Genomic DNA, 13,418 nt, shown 5'->3' on the forward strand with positions numbered 1-13,418 from the left:
GCCCCGGAGCGCGCCGGGCGGTCTGTGGGTTCTGCCTCTTCTTGTTGTGCCTCGGGTGAAGCCGGGAGATCCACCCTGCTCCCAGCGAAATGGTGGCAGCGGGGGGTTTTATTTCTGCGTCTGGGTTATGGTGTGGAGGCTGGAAGGGGTCCAGCGGGCCCCCCGCACACGCCCGCCCTGCACGGTGGTTTCAAGGAAGGGCTGGGGGTGCCGAGCCGCGGTTCCTCACGTCTCTCTGCCTTTTCACGCACGCACGGACTCCTCCTCGTCTTTGCAACCTCGGGCCATCGGGCAGGAGAAGGTAACCTAGAGAGACTGCAAAAAGCGCGAGTGAAAAGCAGCAGAACGCGTTTTCGGTGTGTTTTCGCTTTGGGATGAAGAAACCGTGGCGTAAAAGTTACCTGCCGCATGTGAATGGCTTAATTAAAAAGAGCCAAATGACATTTTCAAAACCATAAGCAAAGGCTTCCGAGAGTGGTGAAAATAAACGTTCAGCTAGAAACGGGGCCCCTTATTCTTTTAGAACTGTCACTTCTTGTATAGCCTGCAATATGTCTGCCTGCAGGATCTGAGCAACCTATACGGACTGTCTCTGGGTGTGGGTGTTTCTCGTAGGGGACTGCAAGTACTGCAAGACGCAGGTGAATGCAGGTTCCTAAGACTCGGCACAAGGTATATCACAGGAGCGCCTGGATTTAGACCGAAGACTGACATGTTTGTGCGTGTAGGAGACAGTAAGGGGAACAAACTGTTTCTGTAACTTGTATCTTCCTATAATCCTTTTGTTTCTTCTGTAATCTTTAAAAGTGAGTTGCAGAAGGCCCGTGAATTTGCATCTGAAGCCGGCAGTTGGAACCAGCTCTTACACAAGTAGGGTGGTGTAAAACTGAGGTTGCTTCATTTATGTTGATGGAAGGAGACTGGTTGTTGAAATATATTTGGATGAGGCTTGTTATTTATCTCTTGACCATACAAATGAACAACCATTTTTTCCCCAGGACTGTGTGTGGCTGTCACTTAGCAACAGGTCTGTAGGGAACTTTGCAGATCCGCTGCCTCCCCCATTCCTAAGAGCAGAAGAAATAGATGAGCTAAGGAGCAAGTAAGCAATTAATAAAAACAGAACCCGGCTTCTTAGGCACAGCCCAGAGTTAAAAGATTTAGGCAGGAGCAAGACAATTACAGTTGCTTTGAAAAAATATATTTAATGCAGTTGGGTATGAGAGATTTTGTGTCAAGTGGTCCCTAGAAAACTCCCCAATGTGTTGTTTTGGGTTTTTTCAAGTGTTCTGAAACAAAGGAATTACACTGTTGTTTACTTAGTAATGGTTGCAGGTTGTTTTGCTGTGTTATGTATCGTAACCTTTCACACTGAAATCTTCTAGGCCTTCTGGGTTCCTAAAGAGTAACTTTGTTTTGTGGTGTTTAAGGCATACCCTTCTGATTGCCAGTAAAGCCAAATGTTGACAGTGTAGACTGAGCCATAACTGATCTAAAAACTAGTAGTAAGACTAGAATTTGGCCTAATGACAGTAATATAGGAAAAGTGCTTGAGCACTGCTTATTTTATAGATCAGCATTAGCAAAAAGAAAAATCCACCGCTGCAAACTTAGTCTTAAAATAAATCAGCATGCTTAAATTTGTCCTTAGGAGTTGCCTGGTTCTGCAGGTAAAATTCCAATACACAGCAGTGAGCTTTGATAAAATATATTCTCTTGATAAGATAGGTGATATAATCGTATTCCTGAAGAATGGTCAAAACCTTGTGCTTTCAAAGAAATTCAGAAGTGGTTTTGTACAACTTTGTCAGCCAGGATCAAGGCCTGTCGTCCGTTCTGCATAAAAGGTAGTCCTGCCCCAGAGGGTTTAGAAAATAGGAATAAAGGAGCAGAAATCTAGAACTGATGCCACAAGAGGAAAAAAGAGTCTGCAGAGAGAACCTCCCTTGGGAGAGGGAATATTGACCCAGTGGGCAGTGGAGTGAGCATTAGGTTTTGTCAGCTCAGTGCTTCCTAGAGGTAAAATTGGAAAAGAAACATGCAGTGTTTGTGGAAAGATCAGCGCTTGCTCACTTGTCAGAGAAAGAGGCTATAGATGCATAAAGAGGTTTTAGTTCCTCACCCAGCCCCATCCTAAAGAGAGGATGGGCAAGATTCAGCTCGTGGTCCTTGCTCCAAAAGGAGTGATGCTAGAATCGTGCCATTCATGGCCTCCCAGTGGGTCAAGTTCTTGCACTCCCTTCCCCCAGCAGTATAGTGTCTATCTTAAATTTTGTTCTACATCTGGATTTTGCCTTGGAGGCATCCATGTGAGCTCTTTATTGCATTTTTGCTTTCTTCCAAAAATGTCAAGGGGCAAAGAAGTTTTCAAAATGTCCTTTAAGACAGTTTTTCTGAACATTGAATTCATAAATGGTCCAGTGACATAAGGTCCTGTATCAAATTTTATGCTTCCTACCTAGTATACAAAAAGCTATAATGCACAAATGGGCTTGATTTCACGCTAGCACTCCCAGCAGTGGTCAGTGAAGACAATTGTATTTACATTTTCCTGACTATTGGTGGCAGGATGCCCAGCTAAAACTGTTGTCGCGCTCCCAGTACTGTTCATAGTGGAGGTTTGCGCATTAAGGCGATATTTGTTTCGGGGTTTCAGACCCATTGTGAGAGGGAGGGACTTTGCCAGTTGAATTCAATTGTGCAACAGTGTTTTGTTTTGCACGCAGATTTTGTGAAAATAGTCTTCCTCTTTTCCCTATCCTTTATGGTATCACTATGAGAATTTTAGATTAATCTTCAGTAGGAAGTACATCTATTTGGCATTCCGAGATGAGGAATGTTCTCTTAGTTTTCCAAGGGAAGATAAATGTATGTATGGTGCTACCTTTTCAGATGAGAAATTAATGTAGTGCTGGAACTGTTGTTTCACGACTGGTTTCACTCCTCTGTCTGTTTCAAACCACAAAGAGTTACTGCTTTGATAAAGCATTTAAGCTAAAACTTGAAATCACATCAGATAAAATGATAGCTGAGTGATTAGCTTTTCTTTTATTACTGTCGTACCTAGAAGCCAGTCACAGACTGAGACACTGTTGTGCTAGGCAAGCATTATTAGAGACCATTTTATACCGACTCTATAGGCAGTGCGTCTTACAAATATGCCAGACTACCTTCTGATTAGCCAAGAACAGAGCAAGTTAGTTGTCAAAGCAAATTCAAATACACCTTTTCAAAAAGAGTTTAGTGAGCAGCTGTTGTTATAGTACATAAATAGATTTAAGAGAGAATGGCAGCACTTGCATTGTTAATCTTTTGAAACAACGGAAAGAAAATAGCATTGCAATTAATCTCTTGAGATACAAAAATGAACTTTCCAGCTTAGTCTTTGTACTGGAAAGAAGAGAAAAATAATTACTAAATCTTAGTATTTATCCTATTGTAGCAATGGTTTCCTGGATTCTACTACACTTCCTGATGTGATCATGTAGATCTAAATTTAATCATCTGTTTGCTGAGTGCAGTTAATACACCAATGTAAGCCCATGATCAGAACAGTCCCTGCCTGACAGCGGTAGCATTCACAGTAATTCGTTAAGTCATTAAGAACCATTACCTGAAAACTATTAATAGCAGGGGTTTTTTTATTACTACTGTTTGATGAAAGTGTCAAATTGACTGAGGTAATGAAGTACTGGTATTTGGAAATTAGGTATCACTTTACCAGGATGTGCAGGCTGTACTTTCAGAATTATGCGATGTTAAACCTTTCAGAAAAACAGATGCCTATGTGCGTTTGAGGAAGATGGTATTTGAAAGTGTGGTTTAGTGGAGTATCTATCTTCACACAGAAAAATATGGCCAAGCAGAGTTAATACAGCCAGTTTCAAACGGAAAAATGTTAATTATGCTGATTTCATTGCTACACCTTAACATTATTTTGTTTCTTAGAAACCATATTTCTGGCTCGCAAAGACCTGACAGTAGAGGAGCCTTGTAGCTTGAATCTTTGCTGTGAGCCAAATTAATATAGCATCAAATTCTCATTTCTGTGAATTTTGAGATGTTAGAAAGCAGTATGAATCTTGCTACAGTCTTTTAGGGGTTTTCAAAACGCTATTAATCAGGTGCTAGATTCTGCAACTAGGGCAACAATCTGTGTCCAAGCATAGCAGAGCTACTGAAGAATATAGCATTAAATTTGATTTGAAGTCAAAGCTGGACTTAGATAAGGTGACTCCTCAGTGATATCCCCTGATTATCACAGTGATAATTTTGTGAACTGTCACATTGAAATGAAATAATTTTATTGTCAAAACTTTGAAGACTTTGCAATGTATTTGGTAAAGTTTCTCAGTAATTCCCTTGCAAAGGCAGGAGAGAGGAAAGAAAGGAAAGGACTGGTCCATTGACTGTCATTGACTGTGATTTTTGTTTGGTTGTTTTTTTGTTTTTTTTTTTATAATGTTCAAATCTTGTCTGAACTATGGCACATGTGATAAGGTTCCCTTTGATTTCCTCCCTCATCTGCTGGCTAGCAGTGACTCAGCAAACAGCTCTGGTTCATTAATGTTGGCAGCATTCCAGAGTTTCTGGTGTTGCAAAGATAAACCATTTGAGAACATGTAAGGCACGCAGTTTTCTTTGGTTTTTGATCTGTTGCCATGCTCTTTACATTTAACTTCAATAGATTTTTTTGTGGCTGGTGGAAGTGAAATCCTTTCTTTTCGCCGTGGAGAACTAGAAGTAGAGAGGAGACTTTGAGAGCTCGTTGGGCCATCCCTCAGCTCAAAGGCAGGACAAACAAGTTCTGCAAAGTGATGATCCTGAACCCATAATTAAGCCCGAAAAAGGTCTTCCATGCCAGGCTCTCTTTTTCCCCTTCCAAATTATATGGTTGGCAAAATTAAAAGTGGTACTTGAAACTTAATTGGAATTTCCCTCCCTCCACCTGCAATGTCTAAAGATCCAGTGATTCACTACATGTTGTAGGAATGGGATCCTTGAGAAAGGAAGCTCTGAAACTCATCTCTATCGCATTTCACCTTTAACACTAAAAGTTCCAGAAGTTCTTGCTTTTTTCAGTATACAAGCCCCCTGCCTTTCTGGTTCAGGCAAAATTTTTTCCTCACAAATAAACTTACAGCTAGAAAGCTCTTTAATGTACAGTGTGAGAGGATTAGGTTAATTGTCAAGATAGGTCTAGGGTTATCCTAAATATTAATGAGGGAAATGTGACCAGGAGTAGAAAATAAAGGGGGAAATTAACCTCCAGAATTTGCAGAAGTGATAAAATATGAAAGAAAAAAATACGCCATTTTATATGTGGGTAGGTATTAGATAGCCACAGATGACAGGACACTTGAAGGTATTAAGTAGAAATAGTATGTTAAAGGGAAGAACATCTTCTGAACACCAGATGAAAGACGTTGGAAACTAGCAGCGAAGTGTTTTGCTCAAGGGTGATATAAGGGAGGCTGATTTAGCTTGACCGATGACAATTGACAGTATGTTAACAACAAACTTAGCATCGCTTTGGATAGATGGTATGTATCCAGAGACAGTGATATACAGTACACATTTGTTTCGACATATGAAGGAACCACTTCCCTTCTCTATGAATAGTCATTTTCTTGGAACTAAAAATGAAAGCGCAGTGTTCTTTCATCTCTTTCTGTTACCAGCTACAGCATGGCCATCCATGTGTGTCTTCCATTTGGATTTTTAGATTGGATGAGCTGTACTTACTCCAGCTCCTTCAAAGCCTCTTTGGCAGTAATTCGGTATTTCTCCATGCTTTACTCATACTTTGATCCAAATGTTACAGCAGCTGATGGCTAGATGACACTCTCCTGAAGAAAAAACCCCAATATCAGGAAGTAAGGATTCCCATATTCTCTTCCAGCTATTCTGACTATCCCATAAACTCATAAGCCAAATGGTTAATAGAAGTTTACTGCTTAAGGGTCACAGGTTTTCCCTAAAAAATTATGTTTTTCATCATTCACCTATCAGTTACAAACAAAAAGAATTATGGGGGAAGCTAGAAGCACAGGTATTTCTCATGCCTGCTTTCCCTGGTGTTTGATTCAATGAACTTCATAACATTTGTGAGGTTAAACATCTGTAGTATTGATGAAAATGGATTATGAACTATGAAAATTTCTGGCAGAAAGTCCATAGCCAACTCAAAGCCACACCCAGCCTTCCTGCTAACAAAGACAGAGCTAACTAGATGAGAAAATGCAATTAAATGGAAGGCTTTTGAAATCATTTGTAAGCTCCAGTTAGGCAGTTTCTCAAGGCAAGAAAATTGGCTTTTTGTCCTCCTCTTTGCAGAATAATAGTTGTTACAGAGCTGAGCTGACAGCAGAGGAAAGGAGAAGGAGCCCTGTTGATGGCTTCCCCCTTCCAAAGTTTCCTGTCTGTTTTTTGACTTAAGTTTCATAAATGTAGTGTGACTTTCATCTGAGCTACTAAGATGGGATTATTTTGTTTATCTTTAACAAGGAGTAAGCTCATTACATTTATTTTACTTAATGTGCCGTGCAAGCGCAGACTCTTTGATGAATGGAGTGTGGAAGTGGAAAGGAAAAGAAATGTTTGATACTCATGTTTCTTTAGTTGTCCTGAGTGGTCTTCATTTGATAGTTACGTAGTCTGAATCTTAGTGACTCATTGAGATCTAAAAGACCACAGGACGTGTCAGCACAGAACAGAAGTTGCAAAACTTAGAAGTGGGGTTGGTGAACCTGTTTTGCCTAATTCTGAGCTCACGCAGTTGTTGTGGATTCAGACGTATGGCAAATACAGTTAGGTTCATAAGGACAAAGAGAGAATTCAGAAGAAACGAGAGAAAAACAAAGGGAAGCAGAGAAGTGGTGTGACGGGAAAGCAGGCTTAAAGAGGTTTCATGGTGGAGTATATAAACACACCAGCGACTTGGCATTTGTATTAGGTAGGATTTGTGCAGCAAGGAAAGAACTAGGATGCACAGAGGCATGTGTATCACTGATGCATACTGCTGGTTTCCCTAAGAGTTCAGACGTGCAGGAAGGGGAGATGGAGACTGTCTCCTTTCCTCTGAGTTAATTTCAAAACCCAGTGCATTGCCTAAACCTTCAAAGATACCTGGAGAGCCTGTAAACCCTCCACCTCTTTGGATTTGTCAGCTTCTATTTACAGCCTGAGCAGAAATCAAAGAGTGAAAAAAAATATGTTTGACAGCTGTATCAGCAGTAGGTTTCTTCACTGAGATAAACGGAGATACAGTTGTCAGATATCTGCTGGGTATTTAGACTGCTGTTATGCTAAGGAAAGGTGGCAGATTGAAGTTCATCAGATTCCTAGAGGGCATGTTGAAGCAGTACAGTCTTCGATGTGGAGATAGCTGGTTTCCGGTAGGTTCAAATCTCAAGGGGTCCATTTTGGATCTTTCTAAAACTAGAACCCGTAGTGTACAGGAGATGTATTTTGCCATGCATAGGCCTTTGTTCTGTAAATTCACACATGCTTGAAAATCTAGTTTTTGTATGGAAGGTGAATGCACTTTACGAAAGCTTTAGTGGATACATTTTTTCCTAGTTAGGAACGTAATTATTCAGGAGCATGACAGTCCTACCACAGCTATTCAAATGCCCAATCAAGAGTTTTTCCAGAGAGCAGAGGGTTGTGTCGGTCTCCTTGCAGAAAGCACCCTCTGCTTTAATGCAGAAGCTCTATTTTACATTAGGTAATTGTTACTCTTTGCTCCGTTAACGGTACTGTTTTCAGAAGAGTAATTCCCAAGCAGATTTATAGGAAGTAATTTCTCTGGCTTATATATTTACTGTATAAAATTATGCCAAGATTACAACGGCAAGTAAGCATTCTGTGCAAAATTATTTCAGGTTCTTGTTGTATATACTCTAAAAATGCAACTTGTCTGTATGTTGAAGGCACCCTAATGCATTGCCTACCCCAAAATACTGATTTGTCTTGAAATTTGGTGTATGGTATTATAGCATCAGTCCTTACTGATAACCTTTTCTCTTTTTTATTTTTTTCTTCCTAATATATAGAGTGCTGTTCCAGACCCAGTACAGACAAAATGTCCAGCAGGGGTGGAAAGAAGAAGTCGACCAAGACTTCCCGCTCCGCGAAGGCTGGGGTCATATTCCCTGTTGGAAGAATGCTACGTTACATTAAGAAAGGCCACCCGAAGTACAGAATTGGTGTTGGTGCTCCAGTGTACATGGCTGCTGTACTGGAATATCTGACCGGTAGGTTTTGCTGAACAATGTGAAATAGCAGCAGTGAAAGCAGTAATACAAACAGAATTTGCACAGAAAAAAAAAAAGAAAAAGATCCTCTGATGTATGGATGACTAAAAAAGTTATAGCTGAAGTAAGTGCTATGCTGATCATACATCTAAGCCAAAATCAAGGTACCCCCACCCCTGCCTCACAGCTTTGATGGCTTTTGTGCATTGCAGCACTGGATTTGCTTTGACCTGTTGTAGACACTCTTCTACCACATAGGTAGTCAGAAGGATTCCTGCTAACATCAATGCGTATGGACTGGGCTGTCAGTGTTGCAGTCCTGCCTTCTCCGATTTTGTGCTTGATGGCTTTGTTTGGGTTCTAATTGTCTGTTAAGCATACACATTCCTTTTAAATAGAGAGCTTCTCAGTGTTTACACAGGGCTGAGATTGCTTACAGCATTGTAAACATTTTTGTTCAATTTACAGATTATTTTTGAGACTACATATGCTGTTTGCAATTTGTTTGGTTGAGTCTGTGTATAAATGCAGACTATGTTGATGTGCCCTGGATCAACGTAGCTTATTTGCTTATGTTTGTAGTCCTTTCTCTGTTCCTCTCACACATCAGAATGAGAGCACCTTAAATAATTATCTCATCCTTACAGTACCTTCTTGGAGGACGAAAGTATTATTTTTCCTCCGTTTAGAAAGAAGTTTCAAAGGAAGAAAATGCTTTGTCCAAAGACATACACATTACAAACAACAATTACAAAATTTTGCAATATTGGTTTGACTAAAATAAAATAAATTTGAAAAAATGGATAAGAATAAACCACCAGTTCAATCACATTCACGTGGCCAGATTGATTTACAAGCATATACCTGTAGGCTAGGGATCTAGCAAAAAAGCACAAGTGCTAGATGGGTTGGTGTTTGGAGACAGATTCTATTAGCATGCCTAAGGAAAAGCTTGAATTGGATCTCATTTCTCGTAGCAGTGCTGCTTTTTACAGTGCATCTGCTTATGCCAGTGTTCTGGTTGCAGCAGATATAAGTGTTTCAAGGGACAGTAGTCTTTATGCTGTAAGGGTGCACTGAGTCTCTGAGGAAGAGATGCACTTCATTCTTTCTTTGAGTTAAGCACAAAGTAGCAAAGTGTGTGGTTTAACTTTGCTGGGAGTATTTAAAACTGAAGTGACCTGACTCTTAAGACAATTTTAGATACACCTTATAATGGATATTGACGTTGAAGAACAGAAATAGGCTGGGTTTTTTTTTTCCCTTAAAGATGAAGATTGATAACATTAAGAATAATTAATAGAGTGCTTGTTTTCTGTAAGGTATTCATATTACACTATTGAATTTTCTCAGCCATCAAATACCTTTTTTTTTTTCTTGTCCATGTTCATAGTTTTCTTTATTTGGGCCTTTTCTTTAAAAGAATGCTTTTAAACTTCATAGATGGCCTTAAAAAAATTAACATTTTATTTCAGCTAGGTTCCTGCTTACAGCAATAACAACTCAAATAAAATGCTTCTTAGGGTGAAGGGTGCTTTGAATGCTGCCCTTTTAAAGAAACAGAACAGTACAGGTGAGCTTAAGGCACTGCTAATGAGCAGCACATGTTATTGGTTAAGTGTTTGATTTAAAGTGTTTACTGAGGCAGTGATGGTTTAGGCAGCTAAGAGTAGGTGGGGGAAATAAAGGTGTTTCTTTAACTGCTGTGCATCCTGGGAAACTGTCTGAGAGACTAACAACTAAAAAAAGCCAAAAAAAAGTTGCACACATAGCTTCTATAGGAAAAAGAAAAAAGGGAGGGGAGAAGGAGAGCTAAGGGGAAAAGTACCTTGTTTTTTTTCTCCCTTTAAAAATATTTAAGCTGTTTTTTTTTTTTTTTTTCTCCTCTGAAGGCTAGGTAGCTAGTCCTAGTATCCCGTATCTCAGGGTTTTCTTTCACTCTTCTACATAGATGCATCTCAAAAGCACAGATACTCTTTTCTTTCCTTACTGAGTTAGTAATTGTTCTATGTTTTATGACTGTTTCAGTCTGGTGGGGGTTTTTTTCTCCTTCTCTTTTTGTAAGTTTTTCACACTCTAGTGTAATTTTTTAGCCTTTAATGCTGAGTATGTTTTCTGAACTTCAGCTCATTCATCTTTTTCAGTATAATTCAGAAACATTCCCTTGAAACGGGATGCTTGGAGATTTTTGGTTTGTGTTCTTTTCACCTCTTGGCAGTTATTACTTCACAAAACCAGAGAAATCCTGACTTCTCTCCAGGAGAGTTTTTAAAGATGCTCATGCCAGCACATGATCTGAGACTAAATCAAAGTGTTTCAACCATTTCAAAATAAAAGCAGGAACGTGACATAATAGGAAGGAGACCATGTGAAGTGGCATGCTAATAAATCGGCTAAATCAAAAAAGCAATCCTGTGCATCCGGGAAGGAAAGGAAAAATGTAAAATATCAAAAGCAGTTGTAGGAAAGAAGAACTTCAGAAAAGACTAGGAGGGGAGATGACAGAGACGTGACCTAATAGAAAGGAACCTGTTAAGTTTTGAAAACTGGTTCATCTGTGTGCAGAATATGGCACTGACTTTAATCCTTTAGAAGATGAGGTGCTAAATTTTGCTGGCCTTTGCTAAAGTTTAACTCCGATGCAAATCTGAAATTAGACAATAATGTGCTCAAATCTGGGATTTTGGTTTGGTTCAATCTGAGATCTGAAATTCTGTAATCCTTCCAGCTGTTCAGACTTGGAGTTCTCTTCTGGATCCATCTGTAGTTATGACTTTATCCACTTTGTACTTTGAAGGTAACTTAGTGTTACCATGTATGCATGGCTACTCATCAGAAAGTAAAAATACACATTCTATAATTTCTTGTAGCGTATGGGCCCTTCTTCAGTCCGTGCCCAATGAAGTGCTTTTTCAAACTACATGTATGTTGTTCTCTACTTTTGTGTTAGCACGTTTATACACGGTACAGCTCTGCTAGCAGGAACACGCACTGGTTTAGCACACAGGAATTAGTCTGGCTGCTTCAGTCACTGTGAACTAAAAACTGCGTCTTTGCTGTGCTGCTTTTCAGTCTCTTGGCTTCTGACAATTTCTTCTACAGGGGCTGGCTGGAGTACATCTTCCCTGTGTTGTCTGTTATAGTAACTTTAAAAAAAGTAATAATAAACTACTATATTATTAGATGTACAATTTGTGTTCTGGTCTTCAGCTAATAAATGTAAGATAAGGAAATATACTTTCAATATACTTGACATATAAATAGGCTGCACAGCGAGTATTCTCCTTCTCTTAGTTATTCGCTAAAGATTCTTGTCACCTACAAGTAATATTACAAAATAATTCTCTCATCAGCACACCCGGTATATGCAGTTTTATTTCTTAAGCATACCACCTGATTATTCTTTCCTGCTTTTCATCTAAGGAAATAATGTGTAATGTCCACTGTAAATAGGATGCAAGTGTGTGTTCGTGGGTGAACGTGCGGAAAGTACCTTTGAGTTTTACTGATATTGAAGCAAGTGGATATACTTCCCTTCTTTACTCTGGAGGAATAGTGTGGATGCAGAAGAACTTTGCAGTAGGAGTTCATGCAGTGCTGCCTATCATGCAGGGAATAGTCAGAATATTTGATTAATTTTTGCTTATGCTGCAGAACTAATTTTAAGCATTATCAACCGCTTTAAGCTGGTGAGAAGTTCAATGTTAGTAATTCCTTTTGTCTTCTTTTCTTACTGAGGCACTTATTTTTACAATGGTTCATTGCTTATTTATCTTCCCTGACGTGTACTTCAGAAAACTGCAATCCACTTCCTTATTTTCTCTGCAAGGTAGTGCATCGGTATCAATTTATGTCAAAAAAAAAAAAAAAAAACCTCCAAAAAACTAGGTCAGTCAAGAGGATGGCCACAGGCTTCATTTGGGGCATTGCAGCCACTCAGATGAAGTTGTATGGTTTGTATTTGTCAGATCTGGTCCAGCCATACACGTAATCAGATGTGTTCCCTTCAGCTGTATAGCTTGCACAAGTTTCAATATAGTCCAAACTTTCTCACTAACTGAAAAAGATACTCCTTTGCCCTTAAAAAATAGAAATCTCTTGAGCATATTTAAAAGCAGCAAGAACCAGGCCTGCAAGTGATTTCTGCTGCCCCTGCCCCCCATCTTCTTGTCTACACTGTAAATAATTTTCAGTTGCCAAAATGTCATAGCAAATGAGGAGAAGGAGAAGTTTATAAAACAGCGGGAGAACAGGAATACAGAAGAAATGAAACTTTGATTTATATTGGTTCTGTACGTACTGAAGTAAGGTAGGAGAAAATGTTAAATGTCTGTTTGCTCCATTAGATTTTTTTTCTCAACTGGATTTTTATTGCCCGTTGTGTACTGTTGATCATGTGTTTTGTTAAAATGTAAAATAAGCACCTTTTGAATCCCATGGTTAGAATTGCATCTGAGGCATTCTGGTGCTTACCTGAGTTTTTGTTTTCAGGCTTTCTGATGTCACCAGAATCCCTTAATGGAGGTTCATGTGCTGGAGCTCAGTTCGTTGCATTTTCATCTTGATTAATTTTCGATGTGGATAACTTTCTTAAGCCAGCTGCTGATTGGCTGCAAAATGAAAGTCCTTCCTGAATGCAGTAAGTTTAACTGCTCACTTCAGATGCTCACTTTCCGATGTGCAAGCTGATCAACTTGAACTGCTGTTCACCTCTTGTGTTCTGCTTGCTGCTGAAAATTTTTACAGGGTCACAGAGGAAAACAATGATTTGCCCTGTTTGTCAAAGCAGATGTACTACTGAACTTCTGCTTGGAAGCAGAGGGGAGCTCAGAGGTCCATGGTAAAAAAAGCATTAGGTTAAAAGCAGATTCAAGTTCCAGGCATTCTGAGACTACCATAAATAACAGTCCTTAGGGAGTAATGAAATTTAAGAAGAAAATTAATTGACAGTATCTTTTTGATACCGTTGAAACGTGTATTCACTATCAAGACACATTTCTTCTATTTAAACAGGCAGCTTTAGAAACACTAATCCCTATTACGGTGTTGTGCCACAAACTGTGTCCCAAAAGAGGTTTAAAATAAATTAGGGGCTTGTGGGACCTGTGCCTTACTTGAGCAAGCATGAAACTACATCTTCAGATCCAGTGTGTTTTTAAT

At 39.4% G+C, this 13,418-nt stretch overlaps 1 protein-coding gene across 6 annotated transcripts in view; it reads left to right on the plus strand.

The window, feature by feature from the left end:
* Positions 1 to 8,063: 8,063 nt before the first annotated feature.
* LOC103915778 (core histone macro-H2A.1) overlaps positions 8,064 to 13,418 on the plus strand; it is a 39,142-nt gene continuing 33,787 nt past the window's right edge. For 5 of the 6 annotated variants that reach the window (XM_009322703.1, XM_009322705.1, XM_009322704.1 and 2 more), the window contains exon 1: positions 8,064 to 8,258. In XM_009322703.1, the coding sequence (XP_009320978.1) occupies positions 8,087 to 8,258 (172 nt within the window). In that variant the 5' untranslated portion in view covers positions 8,064 to 8,086. Of the gene's footprint in view, positions 8,259 to 12,834; positions 12,898 to 13,418 lie in introns of those variants that run through there. The other variant, XM_009322707.1, reaches the window with a different exon arrangement.

This window comes from Pygoscelis adeliae, unplaced genomic scaffold, assembly GCF_000699105.1.
Source record: "Pygoscelis adeliae isolate BGI_AS28 unplaced genomic scaffold, ASM69910v1 Scaffold34, whole genome shotgun sequence".
Lineage (NCBI taxonomy): Eukaryota > Metazoa > Chordata > Aves > Sphenisciformes > Spheniscidae > Pygoscelis > Pygoscelis adeliae.